The sequence below is a fragment of the Agelaius tricolor genome, unplaced genomic scaffold, assembly GCF_023055355.1.
Source record: "Agelaius tricolor isolate 1412-34295 unplaced genomic scaffold, bAgeTri1.0.p SCAF_17, whole genome shotgun sequence".
NCBI lineage: Eukaryota > Metazoa > Chordata > Aves > Passeriformes > Icteridae > Agelaius > Agelaius tricolor.
The window spans coordinates 5,212,998-5,232,236 of record NW_027269277.1 but is presented as its reverse complement, the minus strand read 5'-3'; the positions used below and the strand labels follow the sequence as shown (position 1 = coordinate 5,232,236).

General features: G+C 52.1%; 2 protein-coding genes across 2 annotated transcripts; both read left to right on the top strand.

Moving 5' to 3' along the window:
- Window positions 1–1,690: 1,690 nt before the first annotated feature.
- LOC139597515 (putative P2Y purinoceptor 10) lies at window positions 1,691–6,134 on the top strand. The gene is made up of 2 exons (XM_071442956.1): window positions 1,691–1,837; window positions 4,969–6,134. Exon 2 carries the CDS (start codon window positions 5,019–5,021, stop codon window positions 6,132–6,134), a length of 1,116 nt encoding a protein of 371 aa, XP_071299057.1. The 5' UTR covers window positions 1,691–1,837; window positions 4,969–5,018.
- A 5,912-nt stretch (window positions 6,135–12,046) lies between these two features.
- GPR174 (G protein-coupled receptor 174) lies at window positions 12,047–19,099 on the top strand. Its single transcript, XM_071442210.1, has 3 exons — window positions 12,047–12,121; window positions 13,456–13,525; window positions 16,438–19,099. The coding sequence occupies exon 3, from the start codon at window positions 16,799–16,801 to the stop codon at window positions 17,774–17,776; it is 978 nt and encodes a 325-aa protein (XP_071298311.1). The 5' UTR covers window positions 12,047–12,121; window positions 13,456–13,525; window positions 16,438–16,798; the 3' UTR covers window positions 17,777–19,099.
- The last annotated feature ends 140 nt before the right edge of the window (window positions 19,100–19,239 follow it).

Sequence of the window (19,239 nt, the reverse complement as noted above, 5' to 3'; positions counted from 1 at the left end):
GTGTGAAAGGCACGTTGGGGATGAGCCAGAGAAACAGAAATGCTAAACAAAAACATGCTCAAGTTGAAAGAAGAATGGAGAGGTTGATCCATGCGTGTGGAAGGATAAGGACTGAGGTTTGTCAGTCCCTCAGCTTTTCATGGCCAGGAATGTTGTGATCCTCTGCAAAAGCTCTCCAAAATCTGCCAAGGAGCAGAGGAAGGGCTCAGCTTGGTTACAAAGCCCTTGCTTGGGTCTGACATCCACTGATCTCTCCCTCCCCAGCAGCACAGCTGGAAACAAACACCTAAAAATAGGGCTCAGGGATGGCTGGATATGCTGCTGCAGACACAGAAATAGGATGTCCCAGGCAGGATATCCTGATAAAACAGCTCCTTCACTTTGGGATTAACCTCTGCCCTCTGGAGAGGGACAGGGCACAGTGCCAGCCTCCCTTCTGTGCTCTCTGAACACTGCACAAACACACGAGGGCTGCTTCTTCTTCCCAGGATCAGCACCAGCTGCTGGAAGAGATGCACAGGAAGAAAACTGGGAATGACAAACAGTTCTTGCATCTCCCAAATCCTCTGAGATAAGAACCATGGGGATTTAGGGTGCCCAGAGAAGCTGGGGCTGCCCCATCCCTGGGAGTGTCCAAGGCTGGACAGGGCTTGGAACAACCTGGCATAGTGGGAGGTGTCCCTGCCCATGGCCGGGGTGTTGGAATCAGAGAGTCTTTAAGGTCCCCAATCCAAATCACTCTCAGATTCTGTGATTTCTGGGCACAAGGAGACCTGGCAGCTGAGTGAGTGGCACAGCTCTGGTGCACTCCTGACCCCAGTCCCTGAGCTGCTAATAAGTTTGTAAGATCTTCCTCCTTTCATTTCTCTTCCACAGTTCTGTTCACATTAATTTTGTGAGGTTACAGAACCATTCACAAAAAATAGGGTAGGAATATTTCTATTTTTATGTTACCTCCAGGAAGGGAAAGTTGCCGATGGCCAAATTATCTGTACAAGCCCTGGGCTGTGAGCTGTGACCCTGGATATCAAGTAAAACTGCTCAGCTGGAAAAGAGGCAGCTCAGAAGTCACACCATAAAGTTACATCACTTCTTTGGCCATGCAGAAAAGAAGTCATGCTCAGCAGGCAGAAAAACAGCTTAAAATGCTCTATATGTGCATATATCTATAGGAAGGGAATGAAAGGAATTAAAGAAAAAGATTGGGAATGATGCACATTATGGGTTTTTTAAACAACAGTATTTTTGGGGAAATCTCCACCTTAAACCATCACATTATGTCAGGAATGAAGTCCAAACCCTCCAGCTTTAGTCTGCAGCCTTGATAGTCTGAGGCTAACCAAGCTTCCAAGAAAATGAGGGAAAATTACTCCCTTCCAGTAACTTACACTGGCAGAGTGCTCGGTTTTCCTTCAGGCTGCTCCTGTATTTTACAGCTCCTCCCGGGCAAAGTGACCGTGGAGAGGAGCGGGAGCAGCCGGAGGGAAGGGCACCATCCCCTCCCACAGCCCCTGTGCCCAGCGGCGACAGAAATCCGTGATGTCCATCCCAGGGCACTGCCACCAAACGACGTCATCGCCTTCCCAGTGGCTTTAACGTCATTAACTGCACACATTTGGTGTGGAGAGGAGAAACAAAATACAGGATTTCCTGTTCTGCAGCCACCGGACCGGGCTGCAGATGCCGGCAAGATTCCAGCGCTCCGAAACCATGTGGAAGTTGAACGAGGAGGCGCTGGGATTGCTGAGAAAAGCAGTGGGAAATAAAAGCAGGACGCCGGCTGCTCCTGCTCCCTAGCACGGCTATGACCCCCCCGGAGCATGGGAAGCACGGCAAGGTGAGTGGCATTTCTGCTCTTTTCTTCAGAAGAATGAAACCGGCGCAGTTTCAGCAACTTTATCATTTCTTTGCAGTTCTTCAAGAGATGGTTATCGGGCAGCAGCTGGTGCAACATTCTCAGCCACTTCTGCTGTGCCCACAAATTGGTCTCCGAGGGTGGGTGAAGGGAGTCGGTGCCTGGGACAGGCTGTGGTGTGGGGGAGGACATGGGGAGAGGCTGTTTTAGCCAAAAAACCCCTCAATTTTGTCCTTACTGACAGAGGCTGCCATCAGCGACCAGCTCTATTTACGCATTTCCTATTAGTGTCTAGATTAAACAAACAAAATCATTGCTTACAACCCCAGAGCCAGAAAACTCCACTACTTAAACCAAGACCTCATTTTAAGCCATAAGTGGATTTATTATTATTTTAATTTTTTTTTTTCCCAAGCCTGCTTTTCCCTCCAGCATCCCAGCACTGAAGGGAGGCAGCTCTGCCCCCATCCCCCAGCTCGGAGGGCTCTCCCCAGCCATGCCTGGAGTTCAGCTTTAGCCTGGGCTGTCCGAGCAGCCCATGGAAAAGATGAGGGCGAGTTTGCCAATGGATCGGGAGCAGCAAATGCAGGAACACCCCGGTGGTGTGGGGCTGGGTGGGGCCCGGGCTGATTCACAGGAGCCGGGCGGTTTCCAGCCACATTCGCCTCCAGGAACACTCCAAAAATCAGCCCCGGGTGCTCTGAGAGCTGCCTTGGCCTCCTAATTAATTGCAGTTATTTGATGTTTAATGAATGGCGGGGCTGCATCCACAGTCGGTGCTCTGGCTCTTCGGGCACTGATATTGGGCTCCCTCGTGGAATTTCAGCTGATTAAAACTCAGCCTTGCCAAAAAAAACACTCCCTGCTCCTGCCTGTGTTTAAATCCATGCATGGATGAAATGGGAAAATAATCAAAGAACGTCAGGAATATTTTATAGAAGATTTATAAAGGCACTGAACCAAACTCCAGACAGAGCATCTCTGTCCCGACACCCCCAGCAAGGCAGGGGGAAGCTGGAGGGACATGGGGCAAAGGGAAAACTGGAAAACAATAAAAAATGTACAACTCCACCTTCCCAGGAATTGTTGTAGTGAACAAGCCTGGCCTGACCCCCGCCCAGGGTGGGGATCTCTGCTGCTTTCCTGCCAGTGCCCTCCAAAGCCGTGTCGGGTACCAGGAGTGCCAGCCAGCTCTCCCACCAGGAACAGGCACTCCTGTGCACCCAGAAACAGTGAAAATCGTGGAGAAAAGCAGCAGGGAGGCTCCCCATGGAGGAGGTGAAGGATTTGGGCTGAGTTGTGTGGCAGGGACACCGGGGGCTCTGCGACCCCTTCCATGAGCCCACACCAAGTGCCACCTCTGTCACTGGACAGCTGTGCCAGGAGCTGGGGACAGCTGCATCCCCACACTCCCTGGCAGTTTCCCCTCTCTATTTTCTGCAGGGATGTGAAGACAACTCCTGCCACCCCTTTCCCTGGCTTAAACAGACTGAGTGCAAAGGGCACAAGTCCCTGATGGATTTTTGGGCAGGTGAGGAGCACAGGGATCCTGTGACACAGGAGCTGTTTCCCAGTATTCCCTCAGCACAGATTTCCACTCTCCCCTGCCTTTCCCAACTCAGTGGAGCAATCACAAACCTCTGGCACAGTCGGCAACTGAGAGGTGCCCTCACTCAGCAGCCCCAATTTTTTGGAAAAACAAGGACAAGCAGGAAGGCAGATTGGGAAAGGCTCAGTCTGGAAAGCAGGGTGGGAGCACTGGCCCTGCTGACATCAGAGGTGAGGCTGGGGGGCAGCCAGCCGAGAGACCAGGGCTGTATTTTAGATATTTATCTGCACATAAAAATATAAAATATCTAAAATTATGATTTCCTCCTGATCCTGAAAACATGGTAACCCCACCAAAGAGCTTGCCAGGTGAGGAAGAGCAGGATGGAGGAGACTTCATCCTGTAACTTGAAGCATTGGGATGGATTTGCTCCTGGAAATCCATCCCTGTGACAAACACCAGGCTCTGGGAAACAGCACTGTGGCTACTTCTTAATTAATTACTGCTGATGAGGTGTTGGGTGACAGTGACAGGAGGTGCTGAGGGCTCTGCCAGCCCCAGCTCCGGGCAGGGAAGGGCAGGGCAGGCTGCCCACCTCTCACGGGCTCCATTTCCAAGGGGAAAATGCCACTGTTTGTTACAGATGATGCTGCCACCCGTGGGTTTGTATCCTGATGCTGACAAATCCCCTCTTCCCAAAAGAACAGATTCTTTCCCATGGGATCTGCTCATGAATGGCAAAAATCTATCACCTCTCCAGAGAGCAGCAGGAGCACCTGAACTCCCCATGACCCCCTAATAAATCCCCTGAGCACTGGGTGAGCTGGCATGGCTAAACGCAGGAGAAGAATTTCTACTTTAACTAGGAAGGAGTTGTATTTATCTCCCTGCATGTCCTGAGCAGTTGCTGAAGGATAATTCCTGCTGCTGAGGGATAATTCCTGCTGCTCCAGCACGATGCCTGCACAATGTGCCGGGAGTGCCGGAATTGAGTTAGCAGGGCCAGCAGAGCAACTGGCGTGTGTTCGGCCAGTTATTAACTTATAAATCCAGCCTTAACTCTGGAGCCAGAGCTGATGGATCTGTCTGCAGCTCTCCCCTGGCCTCAGTTGCCTGGGGATGTTAATTATTGCCTTTGCTGCTGATTCACATTAGATCCCTGCACGGATCTGCAAAGACAGTGTCTAAATCCATTTCAAATCCCTATTTATTTACAGTCCAGCTGAAATTGCTTGTAGATGTAGAGCACCAATTTGACAGAGTGTGATGGGAAACTTGATAAAATAAAAGTGGTTCTGGAAAACCCTGGGAGCTGCAGAAGCTCTCTGGCAATCAAGAGATGGATGTTACAGAGCTCAGGGTATTCACTGTAATTGGGGCATCTCACGAGATCCCGCAGAGCACCTCTGCAGGGAGAGGGTGGAGGATGCCTGGAATCGCTCCCTGGGAGTGGGATCACCCTTCCCCACACACATTGACTTGCACACAATTGACTCTTCTGTCCTAAAGCACACTCACTCCATGGAGAGATTTTGGCTTTACAGCATCTTTTTACCCACTCCAGGACCCCTTCCTCTGCTGTGACCACCCCATGAGTGAAGAGACCCGGCCAGGATGGAGACTAACGTGTCCTCCAGGAACTGTTCCGACCCCCAGATGTCCTTCCAGTCCACCCTCTACGCCACCACCTACACCCTCATCTTCATCCCAGGGCTCCTGGCCAACAGCGCTGCCCTGTGGGTCCTGTGCCGGTTCCTCAGCAGGAAGAGCAAAGCCGTCATCTTCATGATCAACTTGGCCGTGGCCGACCTGGCCCACGTCCTCTCGCTGCCCCTGCGCACCTACTACTACATCAACCACACCTGGCCCTTCGGGAGCTTCCTGTGCCAGGTGTGCTTCTACCTGAAGTACCTCAACATGTACGCCAGCATCTGCTTCCTCAGCTGCATCAGCATCCAGCGGTACCTGTTCCTGCTGCACCCCTTCCGAGCCAAGGGCTGGAAGCGCCGCTACGACGTGGCCATCAGCGCCCTGGTCTGGCTCTTGGTGGGGGCTGCCTGCCTGCCCCTCATCATCGTCAGGAGCCCAGCCCTGTCCAACTCCATCAACAGCTGCTTCTCGGACCTGGGTGTGAAGCAGCTCAGCCCCGGGGCCGCCATCGCGCTGGTGACGGTGGCGGAGCTGTTTGGCTTCGTCATCCCCTTCGGCACCATTGCCTGGTGCACGTGGAGGATGTGGCATTCCCTGCGGGAGGGCCCCACGGCGCTGCAGGATGCCGGAGAGAAGCGGAAGGCCCTGAGGATGGTCCTCATGTGCGCTGCCGTCTTCTTCATCTGCTTCACCCCCTACCACATCAACTTCCCCTTCTTCATGATGGTGATCGAGAACGTCATCCGGGACTGCGCCCTGCACCGGAGCACGCTGCGCTTCCACCCCATCTCCCTGTGCCTGGCCAGCCTCAACTGCTGCCTGGACCCCGTCCTCTACTACTTCATGACCTCCGAGTTCCAGGCGCAGCTGCTGCGCCACGGCTGCGTGGCCCTGAGGACGCGGCTCCCGCCCCGCCGCAGCAGCGCCTCCGGCACCGACACCGCCCACGACATTCGCGTCAGGAAGAGGAATCTCCCCCGCCTCAAGTTCTGGTCTCTTCCCAAGTTCTTTGGCCAAATAAACAGCATGGACATCCCCACTGTGCCGCCCGATGAGCTGCTGCTGGAGTCCATCTCGTGAGAGCCCTGTCCATGCAGGGGCTTCTCAGAGCTGCAGTGAGGACTGCTCTGCTGTCCAGATCCGTCTGGAATTGTCCCTGTGTGCCACAGATGGCAGGACCTGATCCATGAGGATGTGGTGGTGCCAAAAGATTTGCTGGTTGTGCTGTTGCTGCTGGGGACCGTTGGCTTCCATCCCCTCAAAAGCCATTGTTGATGCCAATGGCTGAACTGCAGTGGGTTCAGGTGCCTCATTTCAGGTGTTTCAGTGCTTCTGCAGATTTGCCATTTTGGGAATCCTTCTGAACCCTGAGCTATGAGTGAGAGGCTCAGCCTTGGCACAGCTCTGGGGATTTCAGCCCTGATCCTGGGTACCTACAGCCACCATCACCTGGAGCATCCACCATGCTCACACAGGGCTCTGGATCAGGACAGTTCATTATCTCCACGTAAACTGAACATTTTCCACTACAAAAATCCATCACCTGCGTCCAATGCAGCCTAATCTGGACTGCAACCAAGCAGAGTATTAACCTATATCACATCAGTGTTATAAGAGAGGGCTCAACAAACTGGGCTCAGCTCATGCTGCTGGAAAAGGCACCCAGAGCTGCACAGAAGGATCCACCTGGCTCCTGGGAGCGGCAGGTGCTTGGTTAATTATGGGGAATCAATATCTGGAAGACAAATTATGATAGATATGCCACAAGCAAAGAGGGAGATGTGACACCTCACAGGGCACATGAACTCACAGAGCTCTGGTGTGAGCTGCAAAAACAGGGACATGTCATTGGTGTCTCTTGTGTTGTTCTTGGGAGTCTTGTGTTATTTGTCATGTTGCTGACGTGTGTGGTTGCACATGAAGATGTTATCCAAACTTTCAGTTTTGCTTTGAACACCAAAAACCATCCCAACCTTCAGTGGGTACTGAGAAAATTTACAAAAGTTACTCCAGTACGCCCTGAAAGCTTCAAACTCTGAGAAATAAAATGATCCCAATGTGTATTCAAGCTTCAGGAGTATTATTTTAAGTGCTTGGAAATGTTCTCATTATGCTCCACATCTCCTCTCAGAGCAGTGACACAATCTGGGGGGGACACCCAAGTCTGGGGCTTGGAGAAGCCTTGAAGAGTGGCCAGTGCAGGGGTTCTGAGGTCTCCTCCTCCCTGAAAACCCTCAAGTATTTTTTAAGTAAACGTAGGCAGAGAGGGTTCAATAGAAAACAGCTTTTCCCATGATTGGATGCACATTTCCACCCCATGCAGCATTTCTGGGAAGCACAGAATGGGTGCTTAGGCTGGATGGGGGAGAACAAATGGGAGATCCAGACAAACTGGAAGAATTTGCTTTGGTACTTAAAGTGTGCCAGAGACAGGCAGAAAACTCCAGGAGCAGGCAGCAAAGCCGCTGCCCTGGGGCTCATTCTGTCCCAAATCTCCTCCTCCTCTCACAAAAAACATAAATAACAAAAGGCCATGTTTTCCTTGTTTGCTTGGGGGGAAAAAAAGAGCTTTCAGGGCTGGAAAAATGTTGTTTCAGATGGCCCAAACCCAGCAGAGTGTGGAGGCAAAACAGGAAATCCAATAAAACCTCACCGATGCCGGGACTGGCTCAGGGCAGCTCCCACAGACAGGACAAGCCACACCAGCAGGATCCTCACCAGCACTGTGGCTGTCCCGGGTGTTTTGGGAATGGCACAATCCTGAGGAGCTGGGCTGGACATCCAGGTGGCCCTGAATGACCATGGACAGGTCATTTATAAGCCTGCCCTGAGCAACAGCAAATCCTGGATTGTGGCTCCAACTTTACTGGTAGCACCAGCTCCAGGTTTCCCAGGAGCTCCAGTTCCCACTGGGACTTTGCCAGTTTGTTTTCAGATTGCTTTTCTGACATTTCTGCAACACAGCTTGCCCCTTCCAAACAGAGAACAGGAAAGAGCAAACCCAAAACTCTCCCTAATGTCACATGGAGATTTAAGAGCAAACCCTCCCTCAGGCTGTGCCTGCCTCAAGCAGCAGAAAAATCCCTTGCAGGGTGGACACGCTGGGTAGCAGAGATTTTGCTGGGTTTTCTGTGAATCAGTCCCTGAAGGAACATCCTTTTCCAGTACAAACTGGTGCTTCCTGCTCTTCCAATGCCTGCCAGGCTCCTGCTTTATCAGTTGTAGGTACATCATGGAATGGTTTGGGTTGGGAGTGACCTCACAGGGAAGAATTTTTTCCCAAAATCCCATCAAAACCTACACTTACATATCCCTAAAATTATGCAGTACTTGGGAGTATCCAAGCTGTCCCTTGCACAGCACTTTTTAGGGCCCCACAGGGAGGGAGGGGAGCTGCTTTTCTCCTAGCTAAAAATACCTTTATCCTCCCTCCATGACCACATGCTCCCAGCCCAGCCCCAAAGTGACTTTGCCTCTGGAAAACCACTCAGCCTCTGTGGAGCCCTCACAATCGAACCTCTCCTGACTTTTGGCACCACTGCTGGCAAGGGGCAGCTTCTCCACCCACCCACCTCGTGCTGGAGAGGGGAAGTGCTGTCCCTGGCAAGGGAACAAACACCAACAGCTCCAACCCCGAGTACAGCTCCAACACACTCAAGGAGAATTTTGCTGCTTCAAACCCAGGCGAGCCAGGGAGTGGTTCTCCAAGCCAGGGAGCTGTTTTACAGACAGCCATGATTTCATCAGACCCAAATCCAATTCTTCGATTCGTGTGCTCAGCCAGCAACACCCTGCAAAGCCCAAGTTTGGGGTGTGGTGGGACAGCACCGTGTGACAGCCCCAGGTGTGTCCATCACCCCTCCCATGCTCCAGGGTCCTGTTCGGGGCACGGGGGAGAGGATTTGGGAATTCTGCGTGGATGCCATGGCAGGGTTCAGCACTGGGAGGGCGCTCGGCATTCCAGGGAGCAGCCAAAGCCTCATCCCGGCACAGCCAGCACATCCTTCCCGGCAGACTCTGCCACGCCATCGCCTGGCCCTGCTCCTTTTGCAGGGATTTTTTGGTTTTTCAAGAGAATTCCCTGCTGCAGGCACACAGGGCAGGGAAACCCGGCAGTTTTAGCCCTCAGCCTGGTGTCAGCAGCGCGGCTGCATCCCTGGCTCCACGTGAGCCCTGCAGGTGCTGGGAGCTGCATCCATGGAGCTGTGCTTGCTCCCCCTTTCCAGACACGCTCCTTTCCCCTGGGACAGCCCCAGCCACGTGGAGAGCAGACAGACAACCTCTTCCCAGGAATTATTGCTATTAAAGACAGGCAGTGCAGATCAGAAAGACCTCAGCTGGTTCTCTCTGAGGAGTTCCTGCAAGGTCATGAAGCACAAGCTTAGAAAAACTGAAAACTTCCAATTCTTGTAAGATACAAATGTAAGCAAAGGAAAAACTATATAATCAATACAAGAGAAAAATATAATTTTAAAATTTTACTTTATGCTGTAAAATAATTGCTTTGAGATTTGATGCCCAGCTCCAAGACCTCCTGATTTTTGTTGGCCTCAACTGCAGCAGGATTGGAAGGTCCAGCCAGGGTTTTCCCTGGGGACAGAAAACTCAGAGACTGGCACTTGCCTGCTAGTAAAGGCACACTCAATTCCCACCCCACAGCCCAGGAAGGCTCCTGGAGTGATGGGAAATGGGATGGATGCCAGTGACAATGCACACAGCGTGGCACCAGCAAAAGAGGATTTGGGGTGCCCTGCAAGGTGGTTTTGAGACAAAACCTCCCTCAGTACCCTACATCCACTCCCTGCCCCAAGCTCAGGCTCTGCCTTCCCCTAACCAGGCTGACTGCTATGGAAATGGCAGTGAAGCAGAGAATCCACTGTGTGCTGGAGTGGGAAAGCAAAGGAGCCCATCCCCAAGCCTGGGTGCTGCTTAGCCACAAGGGATTGATGATTCCTGGGACTGGCCTCAATTTTTTTGTCTATTAAAGTCACCTCCAAACCATCCCCCTCAATCCTTGTGGGAGGCAGGGAGTGCCAGGGAATGCTGGTGGAGAACAGGGGAATGCTGGTGGAGAGCCTGGGCACCCCGGGGTGTCACATCACACAGTTTTGGGCAGAGGGAAATGAATGAGGGCATGGCAGAGGCAGCTGGTGGGAGGTGTTGGGAAGGTTTCACATCCCAGATCCTGCTGAAATTAGGGAAACACCCCAGAACTGATGTGAGCTGAGGCAGCATCCTCCTCTGAGGGCTCAGTGACACCCCAGCTCCACAGAACCCCCCTTCAGCACTAAACCCCAACCCCCATTGCTGCCAGCCCAAAAACATCAATCCAAAACCCAGCCCTGCACCACAGGCACAACTCTGCAGAGAAGATCCCTCAGTGCTGAAAGCTCTGGCTCCCACGTTAATTAAAGCCCATCAAGTCATCAGCAGCTTCAGAATAAAGCTGGAAGCTTTAACCAGCAGGAGCATCAGCTGCTGGAACAGGCACACAGCTGCATTTTTGGGAGATGTGGTCCACAGAGCCTTGGAGAGGGTGTTTGTCATCACAGGGTGACAAACCCTGTGCCCTGTGAGGCTGTAAGAGCCATTAATCTGTAAACCACCATAAAAAGGAGTGTAGAGAGCTACAAACTCTAAGCTGGAATTGTGATATGAGTAAAACAACAATGCTTTAAAGGACCAGGTATAATATAATAAATATATAATATATGCTGTTCTCCTGGGAAGATGTGTAAGAAAAATTAATAAATGCAAATTAAAAAGTCGCAAATCTCTGCAGAACTTCTCAGGAAATAATTTGCAAAGTCACTTTTCCAAATTAACCAACCGAATCATTGCTCCCTTAACAAGAATTCTTGTTGATGTTCCTTGGGCTGGAGTCCTCCGCTGGATGAGCAGGGAAGTGCTGCCGCTCAAACTCAAAGCGCAGCCAGCTCTGCCCTCTGCCGATGGCCGGGGACCGCGGTGGCCCGGGAATGTGGCTGTAGGTGACACCAGTTCACGTTTGGGAAAGAAGAGCCCTTGGCTCTCACTCTGTTTGTCCATGAGAGCTGTGGGAATCCCCTGAATGAAACAGAAATGAGCGCGGAGAACTCGCTGCTTTTGGGGAGCCCAAATGCGCCCGTGATCAGCTTCGGGGGGACCCTAAATGCCCCCGAATCCCTGGGAGCAGGGACTGCAGCACAGGGGTGCAAACACCCAGGTGAGAGGGAAGGAGCCTTGCCCTGGGGAAGGAAAATAATGGATGAATCCTCATTCCCTCAGCCTCAGCTCCACGCCTGTCCCAGAGGGGCTCTGCCAGCAGGTCCCTGTCCCCAGGAGCTGGGTTAGGGATCCTACTCCACCCCTGCCAGCGGGTCCCTGTGCCCTGGAGCTGGGTTAGGGCTCTGAGCCCACCCCTGGCAGTGGGCCCCTGTTCTCAGGAGCTGAGTTAGGGCTCTGAGCCCACCCCTGGCAGTGGGTCCCTGTTCTCAGGAGCTGAGTTAGGGATCCTACTCCATCCTGGCAGCGGGTCCCTGTTCCCAGGAGCTGAGCTGGGGCTCCTACCCCATCTCTGCCAGCGGGTCCCTGTCCCCAGGAGCTGGGTTGGGGCTCTGACCCATGCCTGCCAGCAAGTCCCTGTCCCCAGGAGTTGGGTTAGGGCTCCTACCCCACCCCTGGCAGCAGGTCCCTGTCCCCAGGAGCTGAGTTAGGGCTCCTACCCCATCTCTGCCAGCGAGTCCCTGTCCCCAGGAGCTGAGTTGGGGCTCTGAGCCCACCGCTGGCAGCAGGAACAGCGGCTGGGGTGACACCAACCCCGCAGCGACAGCTCCCAAAGCCCCCCGAGAGCATCAGCACCCTCGCAAACAGCTGTGAAAGGCACGGGAGGGGGAGGACAGCGGGCGATGCCCGGCAGGACCGGGCAGGGACAGCCCGGAGCGGGGCCCCGCCGTGCCCGTCCCGCTCCCCAGGGCGCAGCCGCTCCCCGCCAGTTGCGCTTTTGCTTTGCACGGCGAGGGAGGGACCCGCCGTGGGACCTCTGCAGCCCCGCGGGGACGCGCCGGGACAGCCGGCGGGCAGCAAAGGTAGGGCTGGGATTCCTCTGTCCTGGTTTCCTTCGGGTCACGCTGGGGGGCTTCAGGTGGGCTTTCTCTGGTTGTTGTGCAGGAGATTTGGTGAGGCTCTGCCGAGATGGGACAGCCCAGGGACAGCTAAGGGGGGTCCTGTCTTCACCACAGACCTGGTGTAAGTCCCAGAGTAAATAGGTAGAAGGGAGGAGATGCAAAGCCCAGCTATATTCATTTATTGAAGAGATAATACTTCATTTACTGAAGAGCTCCCGTGTGTGCCCATGGGATGCTCGGAGCATCCGAGTGAGAGCAGGGGGATGGCTGAAGCTGACTGGTTTCATGAAGTTTCAAGCTGTGTTTTCTGCTATCATTGAGTGAGCAGCTGAATTTAAGGATTAATCCCAACTCCAGCGATTCTCAGCCTCTGCAAACCCAGCAGCCCCTGGGATGGGACTGGTCTGTAAGGGGCCCTTGAGGCCACGCAGCCCCATGCCCCCTGCACAGGGATAAACTGACCCAATTCCCACATTTTCCTTGGGTTTGTCTCTCCCTGTTTGTCCCATGAGTTTTCCCAAGTGCTCTGTTCCTCACAAGTGGTACCACTGATTTTCCATGGGCCAATTTCCATTTGACTGCAAGAACCAGGAAGAGGATGGGGTTATCACAGCACAGGGACATGGCTCTGCATCCCTGGGGCCAAGTGCTGATGGTTTGGGGGGATAATTCACAACTTTAGTGCCAGAAACATCTCTCAGGGATATCAGAGTGTGCCAGGAAGGCACAAGGAGGGTGGGGGATTAGGCTGACACACAGCGCTGCTGCTCCCGGTTATTTTCCCTTCTTAACCAGGATAAATATTAACAAAGGAGGACAAGAGCTTTTGCAAAGGATTAAAAGGCAAAAGCAGAGTATTTCACATGGCATTAAACCAGAGCATTTATTTTTTTCCCTTCATATTCTTGGAATTTAGTTAGCACAGCAAGGGGGAATATTGCTCTGATGGAGACAGAGATAAATCCCAAATATCTATCAGGAAACTACTTCAAGGCAGAGAAGGCCCTCTGTCATTTGTTAAAAGAACAAAAAAAAGAACCAACCCCATACAACATTCAGTTTCTGGTTTTAGCATTTCTATTTTCAGTTCATACCTTGTAAATTCTGCTTCCTGCCAAGGCAGGCCAGAGAACAAAGCGGGCACTGGGAGAAGCCCAGGCCACCCCTGGGCCAGCTCTCCCCTCCCCACAGAGCCCTTTTGGAGGGACAGAGCCACCCTCACCCTGTCTTCACTCTCACAGGAAACTGAATTTCCATTTGATGCTTCCCCTGTGCACGTTCTGCTTTTATTTTAGGTTGTGGAGGAGAAGAAGGAAAAACACAAGAGAGGTGCCAGGCACAGCCCAGCCCAGCTGCCCCAGGAGGGTAAGTGAGCAGGGGACACCAGGGTGCTGCTGCTGTGCCCCTGTCACCCCATCACAGGTTTTCTGTGTTCTTAAACACATCCTCACCCTGAACACGAGGGGACTGAGCACCCCCTGCTCACCTGGGCCAGCAGCAAGGGCAGGGCTTGGGGGAGGATCCATCCAGGCTGATCCATCACCTGGCTCTGGGCAGGAGCAGGAGCAGGAGGATCCATCCAGGCTGTTCCATCACCTGGCTCTGGGTGGGAGCAGGAGGATCCATCCAGGCTGATCCATCACCTGGCTCTGGGTGGGAGCAGGAGCAGGAGGATCCATCCAGGCTGATCCATCACCTGGCTCTGGGCAGGAGCAGGAGGATCCATCCAGGCTGTTCCATCACCTGGCTCTGGGTGGGAGCAGGAGGATCCATCCAGGCTGTTCCATCACCTGGCTCTGGGTGGGAGCAGGAGGATCCATCCAGGCTGTTCCATCACCTGGCTCTGGGCAGGAGCAGGAGGTGATCCCAGCTCTGAGAGGGCTCCAGGCACGAGGCAGCAGCAGGGAGAGCACCCACAAACCCAGCCCAGCCAGGAGCTGCTCCCAAAGCCTCTCCCTACCCAGCTGGGTTTAGGAGCTGCTGTGGGTTAAACCCCCAGGATTTGCTAACAAGGATTGGACACCCCTAAGCAGCCTCAGGAGCCTGAGCACTGCTGAGGGCTGATGATTTCTGATGAGACTCAGCTGAGGGGCAGAGCCCAGCTGTCAGCAGGGTAAGGGGCTGCTCCACAGCCCCAGCTCCTGCAGGGGTTCTCATGGAGCAGATGGATACCCAGCTGTCCTCCAGCACATGGAAAATGCTTTACCCAGGATGTACCCGGCTCTAACAAATTGATTTTAGGCTGCCTGCAACTCTTACCTGCTGCTCTGACTCATTAGGCACAAATCTTCATCCAGGGCCCCAACGTGGCTGATTTGGGGGGTACCCATGGAAAAATCAGGGGGAAAAGTTGTAGAGCTATTCTTGGGGAGAAGGAGGCTGTGCCTGTGGAGAGTCTCTCACCCGCCCCCTCACAGTGAGGGGGAAGCAAGCACAGAGCATGCAAACCCAAATTTCCTCTTTCTGGAGATGTTTTTAGCATCCTGCTGGTTTTTTACACAGCACATGGGGCTGAACTCTGTGATGTTGCTTTTTGGGATTTCCAAAGCGCCGTTTCTCACATTGCTGAGTTTTTACACCCCCTCCACAGCCCTGAGGGTGCCTCTGGGTGCCCTGGCTGAGCCCCCTCGCTGCTCCCCACCTTCAGCTGAGCCCTGGGGACTCCTCATGCCACAGGGAGAGGCAGAAAGTCCTGAAAACGCCTCCCTGCCCCAGGGCCAGGCTGGAGGGGACAGGGAATGGAGTTGCAGGAAAGTTGCTGTGTGATGGGGATGGGGAAGAGCAGGAGCTGAGGGGCAGCAGGAAAAATAAGATGTGCACGTGTGAAAGGGCTGGGGGTGCACTTTGTCCTTCTCTCTGTGTGCCCCATGGCCCAGAGATGGAGTTAAGGTGGATTTTCCCACCTGGGAATGCAGCCAGGGGAAAAGGAGTTGGATCGAGTCTTCTTCAGTGGAGCCTCTGCCAGCAGGAGAGGAGAGACAAGCTGGTTTAAATTGATAAGAAAAACTGTTAAAATAAAAATATTATTAATTGTCACTTCTGGAGCATAACTGGATCGTTTCACAAGCCATTTTACCCCACTGCTTGACTTAGATGGCTCCTCTTTAAAAGGAAGGAAGGAAGACATCTCAGTCTCCTTGGTGAGAGAAAATACAAAAATAGGCATGTTTCCTTTTATGGCAGATTTTCTGCTTCCACCCAAAACTACTTCAAAGTTTCAGTACCATCACACCAGTAAGAGTTGACCATCACTAAATAATGTTCACATTTTTTACCTAAGCACTGGAAAAAAACCAGCAGGTACTGCAGCAGATGTCATTTTACCTTTAAAATTAAAATTAAAAAAAATTTAATTAAAAACATTCAAACATTTTAAATTAAGTAAATGTGTCTTTGGCATCTGGGTTGGCACCTACAAACTTCTCCCACTTAGACCTGCAGGATAATTCTTCATGTGGAAGCCAAAGGCAAACCTGAGACAGTTTGGGCAGAGATCCGAATTTCCTCTAGATTTATCAGATCTGGCTGAGGTTTTTTGTGTCTGACACCTTCAGATAACATCACCTGTTTGGCTTGCAATTTTAAATAAAATCCAACTCCAGCCTCCTTAGTACCAGCTCTGGTGTTACCAACAGCCCCCGATGTGCGCAATGGGTAAGGACAGGCTTAGAAAAAGCAGCTGTGAGGAAGTCAGATTGAATCAAATGCAGGTAGTTCTGCAAAGGATGGTTTATGCTCTATTTTTAAAATGTGAAGCTGGTTTTGACCCTGTTTTTAGAAGTTGACCCTGGTTTGGTGAAAGTCACTGACCTGGCACTTCCACCCCAGGACACAGCGGCGGTGGCTGCACTAAGGGAAAGGTTTGTGAGCACGTGAGTTACACCAGGAGCAGATTTCCTTCTGCACCTGCACCTGGGGAGGGTGGGAATGTTCTGAGGGCTTTCCTGGGAAGCCAGGGGAGTGCTCCCCTCAGGAGTTTTTGGGAGGTGAGAATATCCCCAGGGAGAGAGGCAGGTCTGGCACTGACCACGTGCTGGGACACAGAAAGAGCAACACTCCCAGGTTTGCCGTAGAACATGAAGAAGATTTCTATTTATTCCTTGGTGGTTCTGCACTCCACTGGACAGGGCATGGTGCTTGCTGGGCAGCAGAAGAGCTGATCACCACCAAAGCCACACGGATCTCTGCTGGAGAGAGCTCCAGCTTTTCCCATAACTCTTGCTCTGTTCCTCCCCTGTCTCCCAGCAATGCTCCAACTGCACCTTTCTGTCTTCCAGCCGTGGGGCCACATCAGCTGTTGAACTCCTGTGCTGAGAGAAGATGCTGAAATGCCACCCAAAAGGTGACAGACACACAGCTCTGGCGAGGAACTGTCCACTTGGGCACAGCGATGCTTTTCCCGGCGTGGATCCCTCCTGCCCACCCCGCAGGTGACCCCAGCGAGCTCTGACCAATGAGCAGAGCACTGGAATTAACTCCCCCCGTGCCAAAGCTCCCCGCGATGAGCCGGTGAGCGGAGCCTCCCCCACAGTTCCAGGGCTGGACTGTTCCCTTTGGATCCTGAGCCCCCCTGGCTGCAGCACGGGCGGGATGGACGCGTGACGATGCCGGCGCTGAGCACGGAGCCGGAGCACAACCATGAACAGCAGCTCCAACTGCAGCGACACAGACCTCAAGCCCTACTACGCCATCACCTACACGGTGATCCTGATCCCCGGGCTCATCGGGAACACCCTGGCCTTGTGGGTCTTCTATGGCTACATGAAAGAGACTAAAAGGGCCGTGATATTTATGATCAATTTAGCCATTGCTGACTTGTCACAGGTGCTGTCCTTGCCCCTGAGGATTTTTTACTACCTGACGGGCACGTGGGAGTTCGGAGGAGGTCTCTGCATGCTCTGCTTCTACCTGAAGTATGTCAATATGTATGCCAGCATCTACTTCTTGGTGTGCATCAGCGTGAGGAGGTACCTGTTCCTCATGCACCCCTTCAAATTCAGTGACTGCAGGCGTGTCTGTGATGTCTACATCAGCATTGTGGGCTGGGTCGTGGTCTGTGTTGGCTGCCTGCCTTTCCCACTCCTCAGGATGCAGCACCAGGAGGATAAAAACACCTGCTTTGTGGATCTTCCCATCAAGAAACTCGACCTCCCCACCTCCATCACGCTGATGACCATAGGGGAGTTGGTGGGGTTTGTCACCCCTCTGCTCATCATCCTGTACTGCTCCTGGAAGACAATCTTATCACTAAAAGAGAGGCACTCTGCTTCCCGGGACCTGGGTGAGAAGAAGAAAGCTTTAAAGATGATCCTCACCTGCGCCCTGGTGTTCCTGATCTGCTTTGGACCTTACCACATCAGCTTCCCTCTGGATTTCTTTGTGAAAACGGGGCAGATCCAGCAGGGCTGTGTGCAGATCTCGGTGTTCCATGCCGTGGCTTTGTGCCTCGCCAGCCTCAACTCCTGCGTGGATCCCATCATTTACTACTTCACCACAGACGAGTTCAGGAGGCGCCTCTCCAGGCAGGACCTGCAGGACAGCATCCAGCTCCAGCACCTCAGCTATGGCAGGAGGCACTCCAGGGATGTGCTTGGGGAGGACACCACAGAATACTGATTCCCAGCACTCCCAATATTCATTACATTTTGGCCTTTGCCACAATTTTTCCCTCAGGACACTGAGAACAACAACTGAAACTTCCGCTTTTGGTGAACAAAACAAACAACTCCCACCCTCAAAAATACCCAAACCTGACCAAAAATGGGTTGATTTAATACTTCAGGTGCACATTTTCTCTGAATAGAAATAGGAGCATTTCCATTCCTCAGCTGGGCAGCAGAAGGTCCTGGACCCATGGGAGAGGTGACCCACACCCCTTTGTCACCCATGGCATCACCCAGCCACATCCTGGTCAGCAAGAAACAGCAAAGATTCTGGAGTCTTGCTGTGCAGAAAGAATTTGATCCTAAATGCCACTGGATGCCACAATATTCTCTGTTTCTGAAGCACAAGACAATTCATCAGAGACTGATTCTCCAGAGAGTGCCCAGAGCCTGCTCCAGCCACGCTGAGCATGGAGTGAGGAGCAGAAGGTGGCCCCAAAGGACTTCCCATTTAAATAATTAATGAAGCCTCATTGGGGGGTGTAGCAGATGCCATCACCCCAAATCACACAGCCAGGGAAGCTTCCACACACTATTTTTCTGCCATCAGTTCCCACTTTTGGGTGCAAAGACAAGGGTTAGAGCCATGCCTTGGGTTTGAACCACGGGGCTGTGTTTGGAGGGTATTTATTCAGGCCAGGTGTCCATCAAGCCTTTCAGGTCCTCTTTGCACCAAAAATGGGGCAAATTATTTCCCTTTCACTGATAACTGACCCACAGCCATCACATCCACTCCCCATTAACAGCAGCAGGATTCCAACAGAGGATCCAAACCTTTCCAAAGTTTGCTGTAATGGGAACTCCCTGGAAGCAAAGTCAAAGGTGCCACGAGAGATTTTTAATAAAGGCTCAGAGGTGGATGTTGTTTTAATATTTGCTTTAAATTCAAACCAAAGAGACTTCAGGCTTAACTTTGGTACTTCATTTGCACCTTCTTGTAAAATGTTATTTTTCTGTGACAGCATCATTTTTTATTTATGCCAATGTTGTTTTATAATTTATATAAGGGAAATACACATTGTAGGAAAATTATGTGAAGCCCAGAGAGTGTCAGAACACAAGTTTGTTTTATTTTCAAAAACTTTTTCATATAATAAAAGCAAACTCCACCACCTCTTCCCTACAGGAATCTGAGCCAGTGCCTCAGTGCCTTGCTCAGTGATGGCTGAGCAAGGCACTGATAATTCATGGAAACCACATTCACAGTGACAAGAAAAAGTATTTATTTTTATATTTCCTGTTGTATATAATAAAATAATAATTTCTAAAAATGTTTTTAAAATGTAATTCCTGACTCCTTCTCCCCCCTGCATCACCATCACACATGAACATGTGGCAGCACCTGGATTTGATGCCTCTTGAGCACCTGCAGAACATTTTCGATACTTCTCTGAAATTATTTTACTCTTCCTGTTG